The sequence below is a fragment of the Acanthopagrus latus genome, chromosome 1 (assembly GCF_904848185.1).
Source record: "Acanthopagrus latus isolate v.2019 chromosome 1, fAcaLat1.1, whole genome shotgun sequence".
NCBI classification, from domain to species: Eukaryota; Metazoa; Chordata; class Actinopteri; order Spariformes; family Sparidae; genus Acanthopagrus; species Acanthopagrus latus.
Window position 1 is genome coordinate 2,174,337 of NC_051039.1, and position 13,788 is coordinate 2,188,124.

Below are 13,788 nucleotides of genomic sequence, written 5' to 3' on the forward strand. Positions count from 1 at the left end.
CAGCTTGTCCACAGCAAGGAGTCATGAAGAGACACCTGAAGATGATCAGATAATAATTCAGCTCACTCACCTGAGATCACTGCAGGAAAAGTCCCAACACACACAAACACTAAAAACATGATCAGCTGCATTATTCCAGTTTCTGTCCTCCAACAAGTGATGAGATGATGTCCAGCAGACAGATGATGAGTCTGTGATCAGTGTTACACCTTCACAGTTCATTATACTGCACTGTACAATCTGCAGGAACAAGCATAGTTACACCGACAGAAACCGGATGTGGTGCTGGTGGAAAAAATAAAAGTACTCAGAATTGAACATAAGTGTACAAATTCCAGTGTGAATATATGACAGTACAAACCGTTTTATCTGAAAACTCCAAAGACATTTTTTGTGAAAAGCAAGTGAAGCGAAAAGGACATTTTATAAGAACTAGTTCACAAAAGACAGTGCGGACAACTTTATTCTAAAAAGACTGAAAGCAGAACTTCTGTCTGACTGACTGCAAGCTCGCAGCTGGTGATTGCACGCACACTAAAGTGGTCAGCATTCTCACGATATGGTAGATGCGGTTGTGCCACTTCTGTCTGCATGTTACAGACAGAAGTGGCACAACTCCACGCGGACAACTCAGTTAAAGTCCCGCCCACACTCTCAAGATTCAAGATTCAAGATTCAAGAGTTTTTATTATCATTGGACATTCACATGTCAATCAATGAAATTGTCTTTGCAACCCCCGTGCATAAGGTAATAAGATAGTGAAAATATAGAAGAGCATGCAATAAAAATAGAAATATTTATAAATATAATAAGAAAAGAGGAAGAGAGTATGTACATCAGAACTGTAGTATGTACATATGTTATGTATACGATTGGTGCGGTTGGGTGGTAATATATACATTAACAGTAAGGTACCGTTAATTAGTCCGTTGGAACAGTTGTGGTGTCAGAGTTAATCTCTGTCTTCTTCTCATCGTTCAGTCCAAACAGGAACTTTGTCTTCGAGTTTGTTCTGATCGCTGCATTAAATCTACTCTGTTGTATTTTTCACGTCAGACGCTGAAAAATCCCAAAATTATGATTTTATTCACTTCCGCAAGGCATGACGGGTAGTTGAAGAAGAGCTGTGTGACTTTAGACAAGACAGGTTTATCTGTATAGTAACATTCAGACACGAGAGACTCACAGGGACACACAACACTAACACAACACTAACACAACACTAACACAACACTAACACAACATTAACACACTGTAACATACAGTTAAAAACAAGAGGGAAGACGGCACGAAACAAAACATTAAAACAAGTTAAGAAACAGGAAATTAAGCTAATAGAAAAAGACACTTTCTTTCTTTCTTTTGGTTTTAATTTAAGACGCACCGTGACACACAGCAGTGCTGATATATTTCCTTCACGTTTCCTCTCACACTCTGATGAACAATCAACTCTGACATCACTGGGTGAGACTTTTACTTTGTTTATATGTGGCGGACCCTGCCACCTTTCTAGCTTCAAACACTATTCTGGGACCTTATTTTCCTCTGAGAACAGCTTGTTGATTCATTTTTGGAAGTAACAAATGTATAGTTTGTATTATACGGAAGCGCATTTCATTCACTGGATGAAATACATAAATAGCTTCTCGCGCATGCGCGGTTCATTTCTAGTCTGGAGGCGGAGAGGTGAACATCTCCTGCTCTGCCGGCTGCGCGAGGACTTGTTGCCCGCCTGAGAGCGCTTCTGGTCGGGGAGAGTCCACAGCAGCACCCGCTGCTCCTGAGAGGAGCCAGAACCAGACGGGCTTTCAGTCCGAGTCTCCACAAGTCTCAGTGACACCAGAACAAGTCCACACATTTGTCGAGAGGCGCTTTTTCAACAACAGTCGTTAGAGGGGCTGAAAACTCCATAAATACAGAGACAACAGCGAATATCGACAAGCAGGAAACACCGACAGAGACTCAGGAGGAGAAACTGGACCAGATCTGAACTCCGCTCATGTTGTAGCTCCGCCTTTTACTGGGAGACTTGGTTCAACTTTTAATTCCGTCATGTTTATCCCTCCTTTCCTCTGCTGACATTTAACTTCCATGTAGAATCAAACCACACGAGCATCAACTCTGTTCAACATCAGATCAGGATTTGTGGATATTCTAGTTTTTATCGCCCCACAACTGAACTGAAGCAGTTCCACAAATAAACAGAATAATTGATCATTTCTCAGACACACTTGACTCTTTCTGAGTGAAACCACTGAAGCAAGTAATAAACTGCTGGACTAAATCTGTGTCCTCATGTCTTCACATCAGAACTACTTGTGAGGAGTGTGTTTGTAACAGTGAATGAAGTAGAGAATGGAAAACATGAAATATCTGGTCTTTGTCCTGTTTTCAGTCTGTGACAAACATCATGAACAAGTTGTCACATTGTGTTTTCTGCTCAGCTTTAGAATCAGGTGTAAATAAAGACTCAGTGCCACAGTCAACAACATTAATGTTAATGCTCTCTCTACTTCAAATCCAGCTTGTCCACAGCAAGGAGTCATTAAGAGACACCTGAAGATGATCAGATAATAAGAAAGAAAGAAACCGGATGTGGTGCTGGTGGAAAAAATAAAAGTACTCAGAATTGAACATAAGTGTACAAATTCCAGTGTGAATATATGACAGTACAAACCGTTTTATCTGAAAACTTCAAAGACATTTTTTGTGAAAAGCAAGTGAAGCGAAAAGGACATTTTATAAGAACTAGTTCACAAAAGATAGTGCGGACAACTTTATTCTAAAGAGACTGAAAGCAGAACTTCTGTCTGACTGACTGCAAGCTCGCAGCTGGTGATTGCACGCACACTAAAGTGGTCAGCATTCTCACGATATGGTAGATGCGGTTGTGCCACTTCTGTCTGCATGTTACAGACAGAAGTGGCACAACTCCACGCGGACAACTCAGTTAAAGTCCCGCCCACACTCTCAAGATTCAAGATTCAAGAGTTTTTATTATCATTGGACATTCACATGTCAATCAATGAAATTGTCTTTGCAACCCCCGTGCATAAGGTAATAAAATAGTGAAAATATAGAAGAGCATGCAATAAAAATAGAAATATTTATAAATATAATAAGAAAAGAGGAAGAGAGTATGTACATCAGAACTGTAGTATGTACATATGTTATGTATACGATTGGTGCGGTTGGGTGGTAATATATACATTAACAGTAAGGTACCGTTAATTAGTCCGTTGGAACAGTTGTGGTGTCAGAGTTAATCTCTGTCTTCTTCTCATCGTTCAGTCCAAACAGGAACTTTGTCTTCGAGTTTGTTCTGATCGCTGCATTAAATCTACTCTGTTGTATTTTTCACGTCAGACGCTGAAAAATCCCCAAAATTATGATTTTATTCACTTCCGCAAGGCATGACGGGTAGTTGAAGAAGAGCTGTGTGACTTTAGACAAGACAGGTTTATCTGTATAGTAACATTCAGACACGAGAGACTCACAGGGACACACAACACTAACACAACACTAACACAACATTAACACACTGTAACATACAGTTAAAAACAAGAAGGAAGACGGCACGAAACAAAACATTAAAACAAGTTAAGAAACAGGAAATTAAGCTAATAGAAAAAGAGACTTTCTTTATTTCTTTTGGTTTTAATTTAAGACGCACCGTGACACAGCAGTGCTGATATATTTCCTTCACGTTTCCTCTCACACTCTGATGAACAATCAACTCTGACATCACTGGGTGAGACTTTTACTTTGTTTATATGTGGCGGACCCTGCCACCTTTCTAGCTTCAAACACTATTCTGGGACCTTATTTTCCTCTGAGAACAGCTGGTTGATTCATTTTTGGAAGTAACAAATGTATAGTTTGTATTATACGGAAGCGCATTTCATTCACTGGATGAAATACATAAATAGCTTCTCGCGCATGCGCGGTTCATTTCCAGCCTGGAGGCGGAGAGGTGAACATCTCCTGCTCTGCCGGCTGCGCGAGGACTTGTTGCCCGCCTGAGAGCGCTTCTGGTCGGGGAGAGTCCACAGCAGCACCCGCTGCTCCTGAGAGGAGCCAGAACCAGACGGGCTTTCAGTCCGAGTCTCCACAAGTCTCAGTGACACCAGAACAAGTCCACACATTTGTCGAGAGGCGCTTTTTCAACAACAGTCGTTAGAGGGGCTGAAAACTCCATAAATACAGAGACAACAGCGAATATCGACAAGCTGGAAACACCGACAGAGACTCAGGAGGAGAAACTGGACCAGATCTGAACTCCGCTCATGTTGTAGCTCCGCCCTTAGTGCACTTTTCCTCTGCAGACTAGCCCCTTTTTTCTCTGTTAACTTCCATGTAGAATCAAACTACACGAGCATCAACTCTGTTCAACATCAGATCAGGATTTGTGGATATTCTAGTTTTTATCGCCCCACAACTGAACTGAAGCAGTTCCACAAATAAACAGAATAATTGATCATTTCTCAGACACACTTGACTCTTTCTGAGTGAAACCACTGAAGCAAGTAATAAACTGCTGGACTAAATCTGTGTCCTCATGTCTCCACATCAGAACTACTTGTGAGGAGTGTGTTTGTAACAGTGAATGAAGTAGAGAATGGAAAACATGAAATATCTGGTCTTTGTCCTGTTTTCAGTCTGTGACAAACATCATGAACAAGTTGTCACATTGTGTTTTCTGCTCAGCTTTAGAATCAGGTGTAAATAAAGACTCAGTGCCACAGTCAACAACATTAATGTTAATGCTCTCTCTACTTCAAATCCAGCTTGTCCACAGCAAGGAGTCATTAAGAGACACCTGAAGATGATCAGATAATAATTCAGCTCACTCACCTGAGATCACTGCAGGAAAAGTCCCAACACACACAAACACTAAAAACATCATCAGCTGCATTATTCCAGTTTCTGTCCTCCAACAAGTGATGAGATGATGTCCAGCAGACAGATGATGAGTCTGTGATCAGTGTTACACCTTCACAGTTCATTATACTGCACTGTACAATCTGCAGTAACAAGCATAGTTACACCGACAGAAACCGGATGTGGTGCTGGTGGAAAAAATAAAAGTACTCAGAATTGAACAGAAGTGTACAAATTCCAGTGTGAATATATGACAGTACAAACCGTTTTATCTGAAAACTCCAAAGACATTTTTTGTGAAAAGCAAGTGAAGCGAAAAGGACATTTTATAAGAACTAGTTCACAAAAGATAGTGCGGACAACTTTATTCTAAAAAGACTGAAAGCAGAACTTCTGTCTGACTGACTGCAAGCTCGCAGCTGGTGATTGCACGCATATGAAAGTGGTTGGCATTCTCACGATATGGTAGATGCGGTTGTGCCACTTCTGTCTGCATGTTCTTCTAACCACGCGGACAACTGAGTTAAAGTCCCGCCCACACTCTGACAGTTGTGGTGTAAGAGTTAATCTCTGTCTTCTTCTCATCGTTCAGTCCAAACAGGAACTTTGTCTTCGAGTTTGTTCTGATCGCTGCATTAAATCTACTCTGTTGTATTTTTCACGTCAGACGCTGAAAAATCCCCAAAATTATGATTTTATTCACTTCCGCAAGGCATGACGGGTAGTTGAAGAAGAGCTGTGTGACTTTAGACAAGACAGGTTTATCTGTATAGTAACATTCAGACACGAGAGACTCACAGGGACACACAACACTAACACAACACTAACACAACAATAACACAACAATAACACAACATTAACACACTGTAACATACAGTTAAAAACAAGAAGGAAGACGGCACGAAACAAAACATTAAAACAAGTTAAGAAACAGGAAATTAAGCTAATAGAAAAAGAGACTTTCTTTATTTCTTTTGGTTTTAATTTAAGACGCACCGTGACACACAGCAGTGCTGATATATTTCCTTCACGTTTCCTCTCACACTCTGATGAACAATCAACTCTGACATCACTGGGTGAGACTTTTACTTTGTTTATATGTGGCGGACCCCGCCACCTTTCTAGCTTCAAACACTATTCTGGGACCTTATTTTCCTCTGAGAACAGCTGGTTGATTCATTTTTGGAAGTAACAAATGTATAGTTTGTATTATACGGAAGCGCATTTCATTCACTGGATGAAATACATAAATAGCTTCTCGCGCATGCGCGGTTCATTTCTAGTCTGGAGGCGGAGAGGTGAACATCTCCTGCTCTGCCGGCTGCGCGAGGACTTGTTGCCCGCCTGAGAGCGCTTCTGGTCGGGGAGAGTCCACAGCAGCACCCGCTGCTCCTGAGAGGAGCCAGAACCAGACGGGCTTTCAGTCCGAGTCTCCACAAGTCTCAGTGACACCAGAACAAGTCCACACATTTGTCGAGAGGCGCTTTTTCAACAACAGTCGTTAGAGGGGCTGAAAACTCCATAAATACAGAGACAACAGCGAATATCGACAAGCTGGAAACACCGACAGAGACTCAGGAGGAGAAACTGGACCAGATCTGAACTCCGCTCATGTTGTAGCTCCGCCCTTAGTGCACTTTTCCTCTGCAGACTAGCCCCTTTTTTCTCTGTTAACTTACATGTAAAATCAAACCACACGAGCATCAACTCTGTTCAACATCAGATCAGGATTTGTGGATATTCTAGTTTTTATCGCCCCACAACTGAACTGAAGCAGTTCCACAAATAAACAGAATAATCGATCATTTCTCAGACACACTTGACTCTTTCTGAGTGAAACCACTGAAGCAAGTAATAAACTGCTGGACTAAATCTGTGTCCTCATGTCTCCACATCAGAACTACTTGTGAGGAGTGTGTTTGTAACAGTGAATGAAGTAGAGAATGGAAAACATGAAATATCTGGTCTTTGTCCTGTTTTCAGTCTGTGACAAACATCATGAACAAGTTGTCACATTGTGTTTTCTGCTCAGCTTTAGAATCAGGTGTAAATAAAGACTCAGTGCCACAGTCAACAACATTAATGTTAATGCTCTCTACTTCAAATCCAGCTTGTCCACAGCAAGGAGTCATTAAGAGACACCTGAAGATGATCAGATAATAATTCAGCTCACTCACCTGAGATCACTGCAGGAAAAGTCCCAACACACACAAACACTAAAAACATCATCCGCTGCGTTATTCCAGTTTCTGTCCTCCAACAAGTGATGAGATGATGTCCAGCAGACAGATGATGAGTCTGTGATCAGTGTTACACCTTCACAGTTCATTATACTGCACTGTACAATCTGCAGGAACAAGCATAGTTACACCGACAGAAACCGGATGTGGTGCTGGTGGAAAAAATAAAAGTACTCAGAATTGAACATAAGTGTACAAATTCCAGTGTGAATATATGACAGTACAAACCGTTTTATCTGAAAACTTCAAAGACATTTTTTGTGAAAAGCAAGTGAAGCGAAAAGGACATTTTATAAGAACTAGTTCACAAAAGATAGTGCGGACAACTTTATTCTGAAAAGACTGAAGGCGGAAATACTTTCTAATTGATTGTAAGCTCGCAGCTAGTGATCGAACACATACTAAAGTGGTTGGCATTCTCACGATATGTTATATGTGGTTGTGCCACTTCCATCTGCATGTCTAACCACGCGGACAACTGAGTTAAAGCTCCGCACACACCGTCACAGTTCTGTGTAAGAGTTAGTCTCTGTCTTCTTCTCATCGTTCAGTCCAAACAGGAACTTTGTCTTCGAGTTTGTTCTGAACGCTGCATTAAATCTACTCTGTTGTATTTTTCACGTCAGACGCTGAAAAATCCCCAAAATTATGATTTTATTCACTTCCGCAAGGCATGACGGGTAGTTGAAGAAGAGCTGTGTGACTTTAGACAAGACAGGTTTATCTGTATAGTAACATTCAGACACGAGAGACTCACAGGGACACACAACACTAACACACACTAACACACACTAACACACACTAACACAACATTAACACAACATTAACACACACTAACATACACTAACACAACATTAACACACACTAACATACACTAACATACAGTTAAAAACAAGAGGGAAGATGCCAAGAAACAGAACATTTTTTTTTAACTTCCTTTGTTTTGAGTTTCTCAGAAACATGAACAAATGTATATTGTCCATAAAGATGTTTCGAGAGGGACAAATATAAAAACTGTAACAGTCTTAATGTTTAATGTAACTCAGTGTTTTCTTTAGTTCCAAACCTGTGACGTTGATTCAAACAGCCGTCACAGTGAATGATGAAGACTCAGGTGGGACAAACTCAGAGATCAGACACACGTCAGACTTTTTATCATCATATATTTGATTTGAAGCTTCAAGTGTCACGTTGTGTTGAGACGGTACAAAATATCACAACACAAACAACTGATGCAGTCAGTGACTGGATGACATGACCATCATCTCCTGCAGTAACATGATCAGCTAGATCAGAACAAAGTCACCAGAATAAGTCTGGATCGCTTCACAATCAACACATGACAATATTGCACCTTCTGCTATAAACTGAGCCACATGTTCTGCACATGGAGGTGATGGAGGTTCTGACAGGAGAGGGACGGCGGTCCAGGACTGCTGCTGCTGCTCAGACCTTCTGTCAGGACTCCACACTGTTTTTATTTCTGCTATCAGTCCGACACAAAGCCGACAACATATCCGACACGCTTTTTATCACTGATCAGAGCAGCCCAGCAGATCCGTCCCGGGTTGGACTCCCGCCTCGACCCTGTGCAGCATGTGGGCCGTCTTTCTCTCTTCACTGTCACATCCAGATAAATACATGACATGTCATCAAGTGATACTTATATTTCCATCTGGTTTTATTTCATCCTTTCTGTTCAACCTGTTGTGGACAGAAACCATTAGAATCACTCCAGAATCTCCTGAACCATCAGCGAACACTCAGGACTCATTATACAGAGAAATATTTACACAATCATTTATTATTTTAATGAATTCATTTATATATATTTACAGAATAACTGAGTCTGTTTTACAGCCACTGATTCCTCAGAGGATCAGATGTAGGATTTGAGTTGATGGTAAACTAGAAAAAGGTTCCTTACAAACACTCATTTCTGGACCACATTAAATCTTCCAGGATGTTTCTGAGATGTAACAACTTCACGTTTCCGGCAGGTTAAAGTGTGTTTGTGTTTGGTGAAGCTGGTTTTGGTCAGTGTTGCTTTTAGCAGGTATTTTAGATTTATTCTCAGTCTTTTGGACTAAAATGCTTTTTAGTTTTAGTCAAATTTTAGTCATTTCTGTATGTGATAGTTTAAGTCCAGTTCTAGTTGACAAAAACTCAAACAGGTAAAAATGGGAGAAAAAGTATAGTCTTGTATCAAAATAATTTAAGTCAATAAATACATAAGATCTACAAGCTCACAACGTGTTGAACTCGTAGATCTGCTATTTTCACAACTTATGTTGTATGATGAAGTTGGGCATCAATTCATGAAAATGTGGTTTTGCACACTTAAATTGTTCAGTTAAAAAAAAAAAAAAAAAGTGACAATGAATTTTTCTTCAAAATAAGAGCTTTGCATTGCACCCCATTGGAGTTTAGAACTGGGCTCTTAGCGGGGAGCTTTTAATTTGAAAGCAGCGACCTCCTCTGTTGTTCAGTTCCTCGGGGTTCCAGTTCAAAGTCATCTGTCATCATCTCTGCTTCTTTCTTCTTATGAAACTCTGTAAGAACGTGACAACAACAGATATATTACATGTATCTATAATGTATTCATTATGTTTCATCCTCTGGAGGACAACAGACAGACAGACAGTCATCAGACAGAGCTTCACATTTCTGCCTGTAAATGTCTGACAGAAACTGAATGAACTCTGATTTCTGTCACATTTATCATCCACAAACCAAAACACATTCAAATGTTGAGCTTTAGCAGTGATGAAGAAGTTCTAACTTCTTTGACTTGAGTGAAAGATCCAATATCTCAGCGTAGAAACACTTAAATACAAGCGCCGTCTTCAAACTCGTCCTGAAGTCCAACAGCAGAAGTCTGATGAGCGCAGTGAGCTTCAGTCTGCAGGACCATTTGTCTCATTGTTGGCCGATATGCTCGTAAACATGAACTAGACGTGTGAATAAAATGCTGCAGAGCGGAACATTGTAACTTACGGGTATTTAAACATTTCACCAGGACCAGAACCAGAACCAGAACCAGAACCACAGCAGCAGCAGCAGCACAGACGCTGGGAATGTGACTTCTTCTTGTCCTGACCGCCTCCGTCTCTGCAGCATCTGATGGGACGAGAAAACTGAATTAAAGATGATTTTAGATTATCTTGTACTCAAAGATATAGAAGTGTAACAGACAGTTCTGGAGAGTATTTAAAGACAAATACCAGGACTGTCTGGCTCGGTCACGTCTTCCACTGGAGGTCCAGATGTGCTGGTATTGGTCCGGTTCTCACAAACAGTGATGTCAACAAGACGACTGGCGTTCAGCTGTGGGACAAAGATTTTGTACCGTCCGCTGTCAGACGGGCCCACTGAGGAGATCCGGAGAGTGATGGTTCCGTTCTTCAGGTCTTCACGGTTGAGAGTCGTCCTGCCTTTGTACTGATCCATCTGATCAGTAAGGAAGTCGTGTTGGTGTCGATATGCGTGGACGATATATTTGACTCGAGGTCTCCCCTCATGTTGGAGGTCTGGTCTCTTCACGTCCATTGTGAGAGCAGACAAGTCGACCCGCGGATCAACTTGACACTGTAGAACGAGGTCGTCAATCAGGATCCGGTTCTGACAGGAGACACGAAGCTCTCCTGTGGAAACAATCATCACAGTTACAGAGTTACAACCTCTGGAGGACTGAATGTGACGTTCAGGGCTGAAACTAACAAACATAAATTTGCTCTCTCTCTCCCCAAAGTCACCAGACTGCATCTACAGAATCAGTGATTTTATCATCTTTAAACACAAACCTGACAGAAACAAAACGAGAACGGCACTTAGTAAAGAGCAAACCTACATCAAGGCCCAAAAGTGTTATTCACATCAAACAGCTGATTTGTTTCCCATGAAGGTCCATAAATTATTATTATTAATGAGAAACTGATGAACATGTAAGACACAAGTGATGATTTTAAATATTCTGGCCTTTTCAAAATGCAGTGAGGTGAAGAACAGCAGTCCAAATGATTCCTTATCAGATAATAGAGAGATTATTAAGTTAATTGATAAAAATCAGTACAAATGTCATCAGCTCGAAGCGAATTCCTCCCATTTACATTCTGGATTTAAAGTCCAAAACCCGAAACTACAAAGACGACCAGCAACAACAACTCGCACCACAACACACATTATTCACTATAACAATCAAACCTGCTCTAAATTAAGCTGAAAGCTAAAGACAAGCCAGCATCTCATCATCTCAGCAATAACAAACATAACACCCTTTAAATAAGACGCACTGGTTGATCTTAATGCGCTGAATGATCCCCGACTACACACAAGTTTAAATACATCAAAACTTTTCACAAAAGCTTCACAAAGTTCTTTAAAGATGCACTTTTTAATTTGGGGGGAGAAATATTAACAAGTAGAGAAAGATCTTCACTGACTGATTCTGTTTTTCTGCCCAAAACAAACTGATCTTAAAAAAGCACAACACAATTTATACCATTTTACTTTGTTTACATGTGGCGGACCCTGCCACTTATTTAAGCTTCATACAGTGTTCTGGGAGCTTATTTTCCTCTGAGAACAGCTTGTTTATTCAGTTATGAAGAAAAATACATATGAGTTTGTACTATTACCTCATTATTATTGTGAATATTACAGTTTGAAGTTCTTCTCCATAACTACACAGTGTCCCTTTAATGAAACACACAAATGTCATTGTACTCAGATCTCCATGTGTTTAGATAATGTGGCAGAGATATTCTGATTCATTTACACATTTACATGGTCTGATTTGTCTTTTTTGACAGCTGTAACTGTTGATTTTAACCTGGTTTGTGTATTTTGCTTTTGTTTTTTTAAAATTGTGGCTGACCCAAAGCTTCTAATGGAAATCATACATTTCAGAGTTGTTGTTATTACCTCATTCATATTGTAAATATTACAATTCTTTACTAAAACTACATACTGCACCTTAAAGTTTGGATGCAGGTGAGGTCCATGACGTCATCCTAGGTGTAATTGTAAACTAACTTAACATTCAAAGCTTTAAAAATCCAGTCAGCACAACCAAACAACAACTTTGTTAGAATGACTTCTTTGCCAAAACATTTCTGACAGCTGTTTCTGTGAATCAAGCCGAACAGCAGCCGAACAGAAACAATCTGTAATAAACATGTTCAACACTTTCTCCTTCACAATCACATCTGTTGTTCACATCAGGGAGAAAACGACAAATAATGTCTGTAACAGGATAATATCCATGTACAAGAAACTCTGTGATTCTAGTCTAAATAACATATTTATGTGGAAAGACAGAAGCAGCACCGAGTCGTCTGATCGGAACCAGCTTCAGTACGCAGAGAGACGAAGCATCCAGAATAAAGTTCATCAGACTCGACATGTCAACTTACCCGCAGCCAGCGCCGATATCATCAATAAAGTCAGAAGTGTCGCGATCATTATTGAATAAACGATAAGATGAGTTCTTAAATGTCTGTCGGCGATTTCGCGGGATTTATTTTGGTTTCTCAGTTGACATACCAGGAAATAAACACAGTGTCAGCTGTCCCGCGAAAAACTTAAATGGCTGACAGGGATTTTTCTGGATGTTTTCCGGCACGAGGAGTTATGATTGGTTAGTGTGGCGAGTTGTAGCCAATAGCAGCACCGTGGGGCGGGTCTTATCAACGACATACACCATGACGCTCCCGGAGGGTGGAGCGGGTATTTTAAAGGTCCGCAGCTGTCACAGAACAGCACGACTTACATATATTAAGACTCAGAACCGATCCTGCGGATCACACAACACTACATTAATGATTAATACAGACACTGTATTATTATAACGTACTTCTCTTGGTGAATTCACCACTACACCCCTACTTAATGTCAGAATGGTACGGTCCAGAGAGCTCCTCCACTGTACGTCACTCCGGCTGATTTTAATTCATTTCTGATCATTTATTTTTCGTTCTGTTGCATGGTTTCTGTTCGGTTTCCTTAATGCATAAGAAAATCTAACGCATTGACGACAGTCCTGCAATAATTCTGCAAAAAGGCAAGTTATTAAAACTGTTTTAGTCGTCTTAGAATTAACTGTATGGTCATTTTGAGACTATTTTAAATAGGCTCCATGTGTAATGTAAGCACGTAAAACTCCATACTTTACTTCAGCAATAATATTGATTAAAAACAAATCACATAAGGAACACTAATCACAGAGTCATGCAGTGCAAAACGTACTCAAAATGCAACATGGTTCAACAGCGTTAAAATAAAAGTTGGACCATGCAGGTAGGATTTATTACGGGACTCTTACTTTAGACTGTAACTGACTTAAGCTATGTTACCTAATAAACCGGAAACTGAGTCAGTGCAGCATTTTGTGACCCTGACACTTAATTAATATGTTTTCAGGACTCTCAGGTGAACGATGATGCTAAAACAAAACGAATAGTAACCTGATAAACTGCAATTCAAGGAAAATAAGTTTTATCCATCCACAAGACTGGATGAGCAACATTCATTCATTTGAAGCACATATTAATTTTTAATAAATAAAATGGGTCTAAAATGGGTCAAACTAGCTGCATTATCCTCTACATTAATATTTACATACACATTTAAGTCAGACCCTGTTAGAATCCACCAAACACTCAGTTT

At 40.2% G+C, this 13,788-nt stretch overlaps 2 protein-coding genes across 5 annotated transcripts in view; both read right to left on the reverse strand.

Annotated features, from left to right (window-relative positions):
- LOC119013759 (butyrophilin subfamily 2 member A2-like) overlaps positions 1 to 5,081 on the reverse strand; it is a 36,498-nt gene extending 31,417 nt beyond the window's left edge. Inside the window, exon 1 of one of the 4 annotated variants that reach the window (XM_037088710.1) lies at positions 4,856 to 5,081. In XM_037088710.1, the coding sequence (XP_036944605.1) occupies positions 4,856 to 4,916 (61 nt within the window). In that variant the 5' untranslated portion in view covers positions 4,917 to 5,081. Of the gene's footprint in view, positions 1 to 70; positions 256 to 4,855 lie in introns of those variants that run through there. The other 3 variants (XM_037088632.1, XM_037088930.1, XM_037088852.1) reach the window with 3 other exon arrangements.
- Positions 5,082 to 8,268: 3,187 nt separating this feature from the next.
- On the reverse strand, positions 8,269 to 12,712 carry LOC119014380. Its single transcript, XM_037089526.1, has 4 exons — positions 12,537 to 12,712; positions 10,347 to 10,766; positions 10,120 to 10,242; positions 8,269 to 9,674 (listed from the first exon to the last, which is right to left on the reverse strand). The coding sequence occupies exons 1-4, from the start codon at positions 12,583 to 12,585 to the stop codon at positions 9,577 to 9,579; spliced, it is 690 nt and encodes a 229-aa protein (XP_036945421.1). The 5' UTR covers positions 12,586 to 12,712; the 3' UTR covers positions 8,269 to 9,576.
- Between the last annotated feature and the right edge of the window lie 1,076 nt (positions 12,713 to 13,788).

Bases quoted from the DNA above. Each gene is read 5' to 3' on its own strand.
- LOC119014380 (XM_037089526.1), bottom strand. From the start codon at position 12,585: ATGATCGCGACACTTCTGACTTTATTGATGATATCGGCGCTGGCTGCG. The intron at 10,243-10,346 runs GTATTTGTCTTT...TCGTCCCATCAG, and splicing joins GACCGAGCCAGACAGTCCTG to ATGCTGCAGAGACGGAGGCG. The intron at 9,675-10,119 runs GTAAGTTACAAT...ACGTTCTTACAG, and splicing joins GGTGAAATGTTTAAATACCC to AGTTTCATAAGAAGAAAGAA.